This window comes from Microcaecilia unicolor, chromosome 1, assembly GCF_901765095.1.
Source record: "Microcaecilia unicolor chromosome 1, aMicUni1.1, whole genome shotgun sequence".
NCBI classification, from domain to species: domain Eukaryota; kingdom Metazoa; phylum Chordata; class Amphibia; order Gymnophiona; family Siphonopidae; genus Microcaecilia; species Microcaecilia unicolor.
In genome coordinates, this window is record NC_044031.1 from 772,285,479 (window position 1) to 772,299,678 (window position 14,200).

Sequence of the window (14,200 nt, forward strand, 5' to 3'; positions counted from 1 at the left end):
TCAAGACGAGAGGTAACGAGCGAGTGGACGAGGGTTCGGGTGGTCTGTTCAGAGAGGAATGGGCGAATTTTGCTAATATTATAGAGGAAGAAGCGACAGGTCTTGGCTGTCTGTTGGATTTGGGCAGAGAAGGAGAGGGAGGAGTTGAAAATGACTCCGAGATTGCGGGCTGAAGAGACGGGGAGGATGAGGGCGTTGTCAACAGAGACGGAAAGTGGGGGAAGAGGAGAGGAGGGTTTGGGTGGAAAGACAAGGAGCTCAGTCTTTGCCATGTTCAATTTCAGATGCCGGTTGGACATCCAGGCAGCGATGTCTGAGAGGCAGGCCGAAACTTTGGCCTGGGTTTCGACTGTGATGTCGGGAGTGGAGAGGTAAAGCTGGGTGCTACCGGTGCTGCTCCCGCAATGAGAAGACGACTTTGGAGTAGTTCTGTTCTCCTATTGGTGTTGGGGCTGTTGCTTCTTCCTCAACAACGCCAGTCTTGGAGTCATCTTCGGCCGGCAGTGTGAGCAGTGTTTTGCTAAGTACCCCACAGGGGCTTTCTTTTGTGCAGCCTGGGGGAAGACTAGAGAATCTCACAGATTCCATCTCACAGATAGGCTGCAGAGAATACCTTCTCCTGCTTCCACCCACCCTACCCCTCTACCCACCCACCCCTAGAGTGACATGTCTTATATAACCTCCCTATCAACCCACTCATTACTTTACCTCACCCATTTCTATTCTTCTATCACCTTCTCCCACTACTCCAACCAGAGTTACACCTAATCACACTGACCACCCTTCAACATCTTCTGTCCTTCTGTGACTGTTCTCTTGTGCTTGACTGCTTAAATATTTTAAATTTAAATGCTTTACTTTTTGACTATTAGATTGTAAGCTCTTTGAGCAGGGACTGTCTTTCTTCTGTGTTTGTACAGCGCTGCGTACACTTTGTAGCGCTCTAGAAATGTTAAATAGTAGTAGTAGTAGTAGAATCTGTGGGTGGAACTGGTGGGGAGGTGGATTGTTCATTCTCCGGAATGGAGGATTAACCCTTCGTGTTGTCCTCCTTTTTGGATACCAGCAGACTGTAAGGTCTTTGCAACCAATAGTGAGTACCATATCTGGATCTAGAGAGCTTGGGAAGTTCTCTGAAGTGTCTACACCACGGTTGTAGAAGTCTGGTAAAGTCATTTTTGTAGGACTGCTATGCAGACTCTAATGCTATCTTAACATCTGTGCTTGTTAGTGAGCTGGCAAGCTCTAAAGATAAGGTTTATTTATTTCTGCATTTGTAACCCACATTTTGTAACCTAATGGTAGGTTCAGTTGTGGCTTATAGTTGTCTTAAGAGTAAATAGGTTACAGATTGTATAGGAATAATGAGGTTTACAGTTATCTTAAATGTGACTTAATTATCTTAAGCGTAAATAGGTTACAGATTGTATAGGAGCAATAAGGTTTACAGATATTTTAAAGTGGACAGGCTGCAATGTGGTTTGTAGTTATTTTAAAGTAGACATGTTGCTTGTTGTACAGTCGTTTGGGGTGTAACAATCCTAGTTCAGTTCTGTCCGTAGTGGTTTCTGGTGTTCTGCTGGACTACATTGGGTCAACGGAGAGGAATTTTCTAAACAGGGGGGCTTTCAGGTGTTTCCGGAAGGTTAAGTAATTGTCTAAGAATTTTAGGTCTTTTGGTAGCTTGTTTCAGAGTTTGGTGCACAAAAGAATCCGCAGTACAACGGAGAACTCGAACTCCACACGGGAAAACACAAGTGCAGGTAAAAGTGGGATGTTTGACCACGGAAAAACAAATCCTGGAGACAGTGATCTTAAAAATGCTTATTTATTTGTTAAAAAGATGCGACACAACTGTTGTGCTTCGGCCGCCAGGCCTTCATCAGGAGTCTTAGACACCTAAAAGAACAGCTAATCCATGTGAAGGATGACCAACGATATAGTAGTCTGTAGGCAAAATGGTCTTTAAAAAGACCTTTGATTAAACGCAGCTTGTAAACAAGTCTGGTATCGTAAGCAGCATGGTGCAAACATATTGGAAGCCGGAAGTGTATATAGATTTGTATTTTAGTGCTTGGCATCTAGGGAAGTGGAAGGTGAGGTAGGATCTCACGTTCATGGTTGTGTTTCAAATTGGTAGATCTATTAGGCTGGTTATGTAGCCCAGTGAGAGGCTGAAGATTATATTCTGTATGTTAAAGAGCAGATATTGAAGGATATACTTGCTTTGATACGGAGTAGAGGGCTGGCTGCTTTCAAATCTATTTTTTACGAATATGAGTCTTGCTGCAGTATTTTGTTCTGTTTGTAATTTCATAAGTACATAAGTATTGCCATACTGGGAAAGACCAAAGGTCCATCGAGCCCAGCATCCTGTTTCCAACAGTGGCCAATCCAGGTCACAAATACCCGGCAAGATCCCAAAAATGTACAAAACATTTTATACTGCTTATCCCAGAAATAGTGGATTTTCCCCAAGTCCATTTAATAACGGTCTTGTAATTTTTCACAATCTTTAGGATTAGTTGGAGTAGTTCTGTTATCCTATTGGTATCGGGGCTGTTGCTTCTCCCTCACCCATGCCAGTCATCATTGAGGCCCATTCCTGTGAACTGAGTCAGCAATCTTCAAAAATTAGCTCCTTAGAGGAAAAAATTAGTGAATTGAATGATGTTAACGTATTGATGAAGGACAGTTCCTTTCTCCGAGGACAAGCAGGCTGTAATATACTTGGAAGTGGGTTGACGTCCGCGTCAGCCCGGGAACCGACATTTTGCCATAGCAAAAAACAAAACTTTCTTAGAGCCTTCTGGTGCGTGTGTGCACGCGAACTGACTTCTGGTCACTGCATCTCAAAAAAGATATAGTGGAATTAGAAAAGGTACAGAGAAGGGCAATTAAAATGATAAAGGGGATGGGACGATTTCTCTATGAGGTAAGGCTAAAGCGGCTAGGGCTCTTCAGCTTGGAGAAAAGACGACTGAGGGGAGATATGATAGAGGTCTATAAAATAATGAGTGGAGTGGAACGGGTAGACATGAATCACTTGTTTAGTTTTTCCAAGAATATTAGTACTAGGTGGCACTCAATGAAGCTACAAAGTAGTAAATTTAAAACTAATCTGAGAAAATATTTCTTCACTCAACATGTAATGAAACTCTGGAATTCATTGCCATAGACTGTGGTAAAATCAGTTAGCTTAGCAGGGTTTAAAAAAGGCTTGGCTAGTTTCCTAAAAGTAAAGTCCATAAGCCATTATTAAAGATGGGGAAAATCCACTGCTTATTTCTAGGATAAGTACCATAAAATATATTGTACTGTTTTGGGATCTTGCCAGGTATTTGTGACCTGGATTGGCCACTGTTGGAAACAGGATGCTGGGCTTGATGGACCTTCGATCTGTGCTAGTATGGCAAAACTTATGTATTTATGTAATTTGTGCTGAATATTTGGTCCCACCGCCTTGGTACTATTCAGTCAGTGCCAGGGCAGTTCGGGGACAGAGCCACTCGGTTAGTAGCAATATTCAGTCAAACTGGGAATTATCTGGGACAGTATCTGGGTAGTTATCCACATACTGGTCTGAATAGTGCTGGTAGGTACCTGGATAAGGGGTGGCAAGAGGCTAGGTAGCCGAATGTTCAGTGGCAGTATCTGGGTACAACCTGGGACGAATATCTGGCTACAAGAAGCTCACAGTGGTTGACATTTAAAAAAATGTTGACCACTGAGCTGTGAATTTTTAAATTCTGATTATTTTTATATTGTCGATTGTATATTCATATATTATACTCTTCCTTGGGTTTTTTTTTATAATTATTTTATTTATTCATTTTATATTACATTTATGTCCAATACATAAATGGGAAAGAAAAGAGAAAATATCAATTAAAACAAACATTAAGGAAAAATATCATATTTGTTAGTCCACAATTGGGGGATCCAAGATCAGGAAAACAATCTCAAAGAAAATAAGAAAACATGAAATGGTTAATCTTACAATTCATATTTTCTGAGGGAGGAAGGTTAATCGGTAATTGCAGCCGGTACAGTGGTAACTTAAAGGAAGTTGCTGCAGAGGGTTCTTCATCTGTTCTTTTAACTCCACAAACTCTTATCATTTCCTGGGTTCAACAAATAAGTAATCAGGAAATAAAACACTTACAAGGGAATCGCTCTAGGAAGGTCCCACCTAGGGCAATGATTCCTGGCTTAAAAGCCAAGAGTTCACACCTCCTAGTCTGCGAGTCCCTTGATATGTCAGGAAATATATTTATCATTGAACCCCAAAAAACTATCAGCCATACAATTTCAAATACATTTCAAATACAATTTCAAAACATTGTTCCTATCTAAATCAAAGGCAAAAGTCACTAATAATATAACTCTATATACAGGGTATTTTAGGCAAATGTATCTTTCTCAAGTTATTTTTCCTTAATTGGTTCTCCAGAAGTTCCAATTTTTTACAAGAAACATAATTGTCCTTCATTACCAGATTAACTGATTTTCGTAGAGAAACCATTTCCGAAATCAAAGTCTTTATTTTTTTATCTTGGACTTCCACACTTTGTTAGATAAGTATTGATATAATCACATATTTATTCCTAAAAAATATTTGACATCTGAAGAAGAGAGTTATTCACACTCTGCAGCACTTCCCATAGTGCGTCCATTGTGACATTGTTTGGCTTCACCAGGTCCAATTTCTCCACAGAAACTGCTCCAGATATCTTTGGGGGGGGAAGAGCTCACTTTCCAATCCCCCAGTTGGTTTATTATCCGGAGTCAATGCTGCGCCAGGACCTCCTCGGATCGCGTGAAAATCCTAACCCACTTCGGGCGTTTCCACTGTCGACCTCCATAGCGAAGCGTTACTGTTTCCGGGTCTTGGAGAGGTCATGCCAACAGGGGGACTCAAAGTCACTCCCTCTCCACTGAGATTCGGCAATAAAGCCTTGCTGTTCCCCGAAGCAGGAACCGATATCCCCGACGTTATGACCCCGAATCTCTCCAAAGTAGACTGAGAAGTGGTGGGAACCCCAGCCGTGTTCGAGGAGGACAACACCACGGCTTTGCCTTTCTTCCCCATTCTCCGGGAAGCGCGCCTACTTCTTCAGGTATTCTGGTGTAAAACGGGAACTCAACTAACGTTCATCCTCCCTCAACACCTTCTTGGATCCTCCAGTTTGGGACACTCTTTGTCTGGTTTCTCCTCAGAGGCCTGTCTGATATGGGTAACCCTTCAGCATAGCCCTCTGAATCATTGAAACACGGAAGCCCCTCCACCACTTACAAGGTGGTGTCCCTTCAGAGGGGTCTTCCTTGGGTTTTTATTGTTGAGGCAGATTTTCAAATCTAAATTCTAAATAAATTAGCAGAAAAAACAAAGCTAAATCTTTCAAGTTTTCATTCTTCACCACACAGTTTGTACTGTACTTTTATGAGTAAAAGTGAATGTTTCTGTGCTGATATATTCATTAATATCCGTACACATCTTCTTGTTGCAGGTCCTTCTACAATGTTTAATTTTTATTTGTGTGTTTCTCCATGTCAGAGATGACATCAGATATCCCTGGAGCAGTGAGTTTGCCAGTTGCATCCATTGCAGCAGGGCAGGTGAGAATGTCAGGACCCATGCCCACCCGAGGAGGAAAAAGGCGCTCTGGGTAAGCTTTTTCATTATACAGAGATGAAAACAGTTATTTGAACTAATGCAAGTGAGATAACAGAGAGGAGGTGACAGAAATGGTGTGAATTATGGCAAAGAGGTTGTGCATGTTCATAAAACATACTCCTAAGTACAACTTATGATCTATCTGTTAGATTCTGGGACATGGGGATAGGTGAAACTTCTAATAGTTTGCCAGATGAAACTCCGATCACTATCAGGAGATGAGCCTGGGGCTATCAGACAAGATATGACTCTGATCATCTCTCATGGGAAAGAGTCTAGGGTTACAGAAACAAAATTGTCAAGAACAAGGGTGAGTTGGTACACAACTGCAAAGATTGTCCAGCAGGGAGGCTGGTTCTCTTTGTCTGTTCATTGCCTGAGCAAGCCCAGCTGGAACAGAGTCCCACTGTTGCTTGCAGAGTTTGACTGGGACACACTCTCCCTTTTATACTCTGCTTTGGTCACTCTTGTCCCTCTTCTCGGTCCAGCAAAGCATCATAGCCTTGGTTTACCTTTAAAATTTGCTTCTATGTTCCTGCACCCACAAGGCAGAGCATCTCTGCCTAAAATCCAGTATTCTCTCTAAGCTGTGAGACTCATGTTCTACTGTCAGGGGAGGTGCTGCAATCTTGTGTTTCAAATGCAATGGGCAAGCAGATTCTGCAGGACTCCAGGGACCATTCTGCCCTGTGAGATTTGAAATCATGAGACTGCAATACCACCCTTTATGGTAAGAACAAGGGTGGTAGACACCTGTGCAGGTCTGAGAGGATTTTTCTAAAATCCTGTGCCCATGCTGATTGTATACACTTCAAATTGATGCTGATCTCCTAGTCTGCTACTGCTCTTACCATGTAAGACTTCTGTGTCCATGTGAGAAACTGCCTTTCCTCAAACTGCCTTGCCTCCTTCCGCCTTACAACCCCCTTTTCACTCTGTACTTAGATGGTGGGAGATTGATTTTTCACCAGGTCACCTTGTTTAGCTTTATACGTATAATCCTTATCAGACAGGCTGCAAGATGCAAGGCTAAACCTTTAGGGTGCTTGGGTGTTGCCTGATCCTGAAGATTACAGGAAGAGATTCACAATTAGCCAATCATAAATTTGTTACAGAAGCTTATTTATTGTAAATATGAGAATAGACATCTGATTGCAAACTTGCCAATTATAAGTAATACAAGCAAAAGGAGTCTCTTTCTTCCTGTGAGAGGAACTAGTCCAACCCTGTAGCAAAACGCTTCTCAGTGCTAGCAAAAGTTCCTATTTCTGAGATAACAAAACAGTCCTTATATACATTTAACTAACTGTGTGTGTACATGACCATTCTCACGCCTGCTATCTCTGCCGGTGCCCCCCTTATCTAAAAACAACATCTGGCTATACTAGTTCCTGCAAAAACGGCCACAACCATAAATCTGTACTTGATAGCCCTTGGCTTGTTTCACATCGTTTTTTACCCCTCCCTGTTGCTGTGCTCGCAAGTGGAATGTTAGATAAGAACTTCAGCTGGAATTGTGCCTATTACCTTGCTGTATTATAGAGTTAGGGAGACTGCTCTACAGAGAGAAAAGCAGGCATCTTAGGAGTTACACAGTAGTCCACCATCTTATGGACCACAGATTTATACAACCTTCTTTCCCTTTTTTGGCCCATGAAGAAGAGACTGAGCATGTTCTGTCTCGTCCAGACTCTGTTTTCACACCATGTTCAGGTACATTTGAAGCAAGAAACCAATGAGGGAAACAGTTGGAATATTAGATGATTGAGGAGTACTCAGGGAGGACAAACCTATAGTGGAGACACTACATGGATTCTTTGCTTTATTGTTTAGTGAGGAAGATGTAAGGATACTCATGCCAGAATGGTATTTAAAGATGACGATTCAAAGGAACTGAAAGAAATCTGAAAGATGTAATAGGGCTTTTCCTACCATCTCTATGCTGATGACTCCCAAATCTACCTTTCTACCCCTGATATCTCACCTTGAATCCAAACCAAAGTTTCAGCGTGCTTGTCTGACATTGCTTTCTGGATGTCTCAACGCCACCTGAAATTAAATATGACCAAAACCGAGCTTCTCATTTTCCCCCCCAAACCCACCTCCCTGCTCCCTCCCCGTTTTCTATTTCTGTTGATGGCTCTCTCATTCTCCCTGTCTCCTCAGCTCGAAACCTTGGGGTCATCTTTGACTCTTCTCTCTCCTTCTCTGCTCATATCCAGCAGATTGCCAAGACCTGTCGTTTCTTTCTTTACAACATCCGTAAAATCCGCCCCTTTCTTTCCGAGCACTCTACCAAAACCCTCATCCATACCCTCATCCTCATCCTCATCCACACCCTTGTCACCTCTCAGACTACTGCAATCTGCTTCTTGCTGGCCTCCCACTTAGTCACCTCTCCCCTCTCCAGTCGGTTCAAAACTCTGCTGCCCGTCTCGTCTTCCGCCAGGGTCGCTTTACTCATACTACCCCTCTCCTCAAGACCCTTCACTAGCTCCCTATCCGTTTTCGCACCCTGTTCAAACTTCTTCTACTAACCTATAAATGTACTCACTCTGCTGCTCCCCAGTATCTCTCCACACTCGTCCTTCCCTACACCCCTTCCCGTGCACTCCGCTCCATGGATAAATCCTTCTTCCATATCATCATGCTGATCAATCCATAGACTGGTGGGTTGTGTCCATCTACTAGCAGGTGGAGATAGAGAGCAAAGCTTTTGCCTCCCTATATGTGGTCATGTGCTGCCGGAAACTCCTCAGTATGTTCTCTATCTCAGCAGGTGGTGGTCACACACAGCAGGAGCTCTGGCTAGGTCTCCAAGCCTAATTTTTAGGTTTTGTTGAGTACCTGGGGTTGAGGGCTCTTCTTGAGCAAGTGCAAACCTGGTGGCGCCAGGTCCCTCCTTTTCTCCCCCCTCCCGCTGGCTCCGTTAAAAAAAAAAAAAAAAAATTTTGGACGTCCTTAAGGGCGTTTATTTCGACGTTTATTTAAACGTTATTGCAGCTACTCACTGGGACACCAGGTCGTTACAGCTCGGAGCGAGAAGCAGGTAATTTTTACCTTTTTATAGCGGGCAGGGGGTTCCCCGATCGATCTCCACGTGGCCTATGGCGTCGGAGGGCGAGGGCGCGAAGAATCGCTCCCCGGACCGCGTGTGCGCTTCTAGTGGGGATGCGGGGGTCTTAAAGTCTGATTCGCCCTTGTTGGGTGTCAGTTCGGAGGCCGGTCAGTGTCCCGGGTCTTCCTTCGGTGCGGCGGTTTTTCCCGCCATAAACGCCCATCCCCTGCTGCTCGCCTCCGCCATCTTGGCCGGCCACTCTGCTCGGACGTCTTCTTCTTGGGCCACCCTTGAGCTGGGAGAAGTTAATGCCATGGCCGCCCTTGATTGCGGCGACGGCAAAAAAGCGGCTAAAGTTAAGCGCCGTTCTTCCCGCGCGGCTCCTTCGCGGAGTGTCGCGCTGGACGCCATCTTGGATGCACAGCATGTTTTTCCCCCGCTCTTGCGAGCGCCGGTTGAGGGTGCGTCTAGGGCTGTGGCCCAGGCTGCTGAAGTGCACAGTCTGGGGGGTTTCTCCCCCGAGTTTATTTTGCTGCTGCATCAGGCCTTCCTTATACAAAACATTGCCCCTTCTCCCTTGTCTGATAAAGGGGTCGAGGCCCCCGGAAGTAAACGCCCTCGGGTGGATTCCCAGGCCTTAGAGGACTCTGTTTCCTCTGATGTAGATGAGGGCAGCGTATCTGAGTTCTCCCAACGGTCCTTTGGTGATTCCTTGGAGGAGACGGATTCCCGCTCGGATGGAGCGGATGACCCCTCTGCAGCGCGGATCTTTCGCTCAGAGGATTTGCCCAACCTGTTAGTGCAGGCCATGAGCATTTTGAAGATTTCCTCTCCGGAGGACGTCTCTCCCTCAGCCCCTGTTGGCTCCGTCATTATGCTGGGGACGAAGCGCCCGCCTAGAACCTTCCACGTGAATGATGCCATGCACACCTTAATTTCGGCTCAATGGGATGTCCCGGAAGCGAGCCTCAAAGTGGCTAGGGCTATGTCCCGCCTCTATCCTTTGCCTGAAAGTGAACGGGAGGCCTTTCTTTGGCCTACCGTGGATTCTTTAATCACTGCGGTGACTAAGAAAACGGCGTTGCCGGTGGAAGGTGGCACGGCCCTAAAGGACGCCCAAGACAGAAGATTGGAGGCGGCCTTAAGGTCGTCCTTCGAGGCGGCTGCCTTAAGTTTGCAGGCCTCAGTTTGCGGTTCCTATGTGGCCAGGGCGTGCCTGACGATTGTGCAGCGGGCTTCCCCCTCGGATCCTTCCTTGAGGGCTGATTGGCTGGCCCTGGAATCGGGCTTGGCTTATTTGGCAGACTTACTGTATGATGTCTTGAGAGCCTCGGCTAAAGGTATGGCTCAGACAGTCTCTGCGCGGCGGTGGCTTTGGCTGAAACATTGGTCTGCAGACCACGCCTCTTAAGTCCCGCCTGGCTAAGTTGCCTTTTAAAGGCAAGCTGCTCTTTGGGGTCGAGCTGGACAAAATTGTGACCGATCTCGGCACGTCTAAGGGCAAGAGGTTACCAGAGGTCAGGGCTCGGGCCAGTGCTCGCCCCGGTATCTCCAGAGGACGGTTTCAGGAAGCCCGTCGGTACCGCCCGGGCAAGTCGGGCTCCTCTGCCCCCTCTTCCTTCAAGAGGAACTTCTCCCCCAAGCAACATTCCTTTCGCAGAGACCGCCGTCCCGGAGGTGCGCCCTCCGGTCCTCCCCCAGGGTCTCGTACCCAATGACGGGGTCCTGGTCCATGGCCCAGTGCAGATTGGAGGACGCCTGTCCTCGTTTCTGGGCGAGTGGACCAGGGTAACTTCAGACGCTTGGGTGCTGGAAGTCATCAGAGACGGCTACAAGCTAGAGTTCTGTTGACCCTTAAGAGACGGGTTTGTACTCTCTCCCTGCAAGTCTCCGGTCAAAGCTGTGGCAGTGCAGCAGACCTTGGACAGTCTGATCCGCCTGGGTGCGGTCGTTCCGGTGCCAGAAAATCAGCTTGGCAAGGGACGTTACTCCATTTACTTTGTGGTACCAAAGAAAGGAGGTTCTGTACGGCCTATCCTCGACCTCAAAGGGGTCAATCGGGCCTTGAAAGTTCGGCACTTTCGCAAGGAGACTCTCCGCTCTGTTATAGCGGCAGTGAAGGCAGGGTAGTTCCTGGCATCCTTGGACATCAAGGAAGCGTACTTGCATATTCCCATCTGGCCTCCTCATCAACGCTTTCTGCGTTTTGCAGTCCTGGGCCGACACTTCCAGTTCAGAGCCCTCCCGTTCGGGTTGGCTACTGCTCCGCGGACCTTCTCCAAAGTAATGGTGGTCATCGCGGCCTTCCTGCGGAAGGATGGAGTACAAGTCCATCCTTATCTGGACGACTGGTTGATCCGAGCCCCCTCTTATGCAGAGTGCGGCAAAGCTGTGGACCGGGTGATTGCTCTTTTGAGCTCCCTGGGGTGGATCATCAACTGGGAGAAAAGCCAGCTGCGCCCGACTCAGTCCCTGGAGTATCTGGGAGTTCGATTCGACACCCAAGTGGGCAGAGTGTTCCTGCCGGACAATCGGATTGTCAAACTTCAGGCTCAGGTGGACCAGTTCCTAGTAGCCTCTCCTCTTCGGGCTTGGGACTATGTGCAGCTGTTGGGCTCTATGACGGCCACGATGGATGTAGTGCCCTGGGCCAGGGCTCATATGAGACCACTACAACTCTCTCTGCTGCAGCGCTGGACTCCGGTGTCGGAGGATTATGCTGTGCGCCTTCCCTTGGACCCAGCAGTGCGCAAGGCGCTGAGCTGGTGGCTGAAGACAGACAAGTTGTCTGCAGGAATGCCTCTTGTGACCCCGGAGTGGATTGTCGTCACGACGGACGCCTCTTTGACGGGCTGGGGAGCCCATTGCTTGGGAAGGACAGCGCAGGGGCTCTGGTCTCCTGCAGAGGCAAAGTGGTCTATCAACCTCCTGGAACTCAGAGCCATTCGGTTGGCGCTTTTGGAGTTCCTCCCGGTACTGGCGTTGAAGCCAGTACGGGTCCTGTCGGACAATGTCACGGCTGTGGCCTATGTCAACCGCCAGGGAGGTACCAAGAGCGCCCCTCTAGCCAAGGAGGCCATGAATCTGTGCCAGTGGGCGGAAGCGAACCTGGAACAGCTGTCAGCGGCCCACATTGCTGGAGTCATGAATGTCAAGGTGGACTTTCTCAGTCGCCATACCTTGGATCCCGGAGAGTGGCAGCTATCTGCTCAGGCGTTCTTGGACATCACGAAGCGCTGGGGCCAGCCGAGCCTAGATCTGATGGCGTCATCGGCCAATTGCCAAGTGCCGCGCTTTTTCAGCAGAGGACGGGACCCTCGATCCCTGGGAGTAGATGCGCTTCTCCAACAGTGGCCGACACAGGAGCTTCTCTATGTGTTCCCGCCCTGGCCCATGTTGGGCAGGGTGCTAGACCGGGTGGCAAAGAATCCGGGCCGGATAATCCTGGTGGGTCCGGACTGGCCCAGACGTCCCTGGTATGCGGACTTGATCAGGCTCTCAGTGGACGATCCTCTGCGGCTGCCAGTGGAGCAGGGCCTGTTGCATCAGGGTCCCGTGGTGATGGAGGATCCCTCCCCCTTTGGTCTTACGGCCTGGCTATTGAGCAGCAGCGTCTGAGGAAGAAGGGCTTCTCAGACAAGGTCATCGCCACTATGCTGAGAGCGAGGAAGCGCTCTACTTCTACTGCTTACGCCAGGGTTTGGCGTACCTTTGCAGCGTGGTGTGAAGCAGGCTCACTTTCTCCCTTCACTGCTCCAATTTCTTCAGTGTTGGCGTTCCTGCAAGAAGGTCTGGAGAAAGGCCTGTCGCTCAGTTCTCTTAAAGTCCAGGTAGCGGCTCTGGCTTGTTTCAGGGGTCGCCTGAAGGGTGCTTCCCTGGCTTCGCAGCCAGATGTGGTGCGTTTTCTCAAGGGAGTTAATCACCTGCGCCCTCCGCTGCACTCAGTGGTGCCTGCGTGGAATCTCAACCTGGTGCTAAGAGCCTTGCAGAAGCCGCCTTTTGAACCCTTGTCGAGGGCATCTCTGAAAGACCTGACGTTGAAAGCAGTCTTTTTGGTGGCTATCACTTCAGCCAGAACAGTTTCCGAGCTCCAGGCACTCTCATGTCGAGAGCCTTTTCTGCAGTTCACTGAGGCAGAAGTGACTATTCGCACGGTGTCTTCCTTCCTGCCCAAGATTGTTTCTCGCTTCCATGTGAATCAGCAGCTCTGTCTCCCTTCCTTTCGTAGGGAGGACTACCCAGAGGAATACTCTGCTCTCAAATATCTGGATGTGAGCCGAGTCATCATCAGATACTTGGAAGTGACCAATGATTTCCGGAAATCGGATCATCTGTTTGTCCTGTTTGCAGGTCCTCGTAAGGGTCTGCAGGCTGCTAAGCCTACAGTGGCAAGATGGGTCAAGGAAGCCATTGCAGCGGCTTATGTGACCGCGGGGAAGGTGCCGCCTATTCAGCTGAAGGCTCACTCCACTAGAGCTCAGGCAGCCTCGATGGCAGAGGCCGGGTCCGTCTCCTTGGAAGAGATATGCAAGGCGGCAACTTGGGCATCGGCCCATACCTTCTCTAAGCATTACCGCTTGACTGTGGCTGCTCGGGCGGAGGCCCGGTTTGGAGCTTCAGTGTTGCGGTCAGGGATTTCAATGTCCCGCCCTGGGTGAGTACTGCTTCGGTACATCCCACCAGTCTATGGATTGATCAGCATGATGATATGGAAGGTAAAATTATGTATCATACCTGATAATTTTCTTTCCATTAATCATAGCTGATCAATCCATAGCCCCTCCCAGATATCTGTACTGTTTATATTCTGGTTGCATTTCAGGTTCAAGTTTAGTCTTCAGTTCCTGTTCAGGAGGACTTTGTGTTCAAGTTTTTTCAATTGGATTCTTCAAGAGTTGAGACGAGTTTGTGTTACAGTGAGCTGCTGCATTCCTCTCCCCTCCGTTTTACGGGGCTGGATTGAGACATAAATTCTGCCGGCGCTCCCTCCCGCTTCGTGCGGCTGTAGGGCAGCTTTGTACCCCTCCCGCTTCGGCGGTGTTAGGGTCAGTCAGCTCCTCCCGCGGTTGCGGTTGCAGGATAAGCCAGATCCCCCGCATCGGCGGGGGTGGTGTCCCTCCCCCACTCCGCGGGGATGAGCTGGACGGATTCCCCTCCCCCACTTGTGTGGGGATGAGCTGGGTTAATTCCCCTCCCCCGTTTTGGCGGTGGTGAGCTGGGCAGAGTGTCCCTTTGTGGGTGTAATTCTCTAAGTGCTGAGTCCTGCGGATGGAGCTTTGATATCGACATACTGAGGAGTTTCCGGCAGCACATGACCACATATAGGGAGGCAAAAGCTTTGCTCTCTATCTCCACCTGCTGGTAGATGGACACAACCCACCAGTCTATGGATTGATCAGCTATGATTAATGGAAAGAAAATTATCAGGTATGATACATAATTTTACCTTATCTGTTCCCTTCTCC

The 14,200-nt window shown here is 48.0% G+C and overlaps 1 protein-coding gene across 1 annotated transcript in view; it reads left to right on the plus strand.

Moving 5' to 3' along the window:
* Nucleotides 1–5,559: 5,559 nt before the first annotated feature.
* Nucleotides 5,560–14,200, plus strand: part of ARNT2 (aryl hydrocarbon receptor nuclear translocator 2) — a 434,272-nt gene continuing 425,631 nt past the window's right edge. Inside the window, 1 exon segment of the mRNA XM_030189838.1 lies at nucleotides 5,560–5,669. Coding sequence (XP_030045698.1) covers nucleotides 5,560–5,669 — 110 coding nt within the window.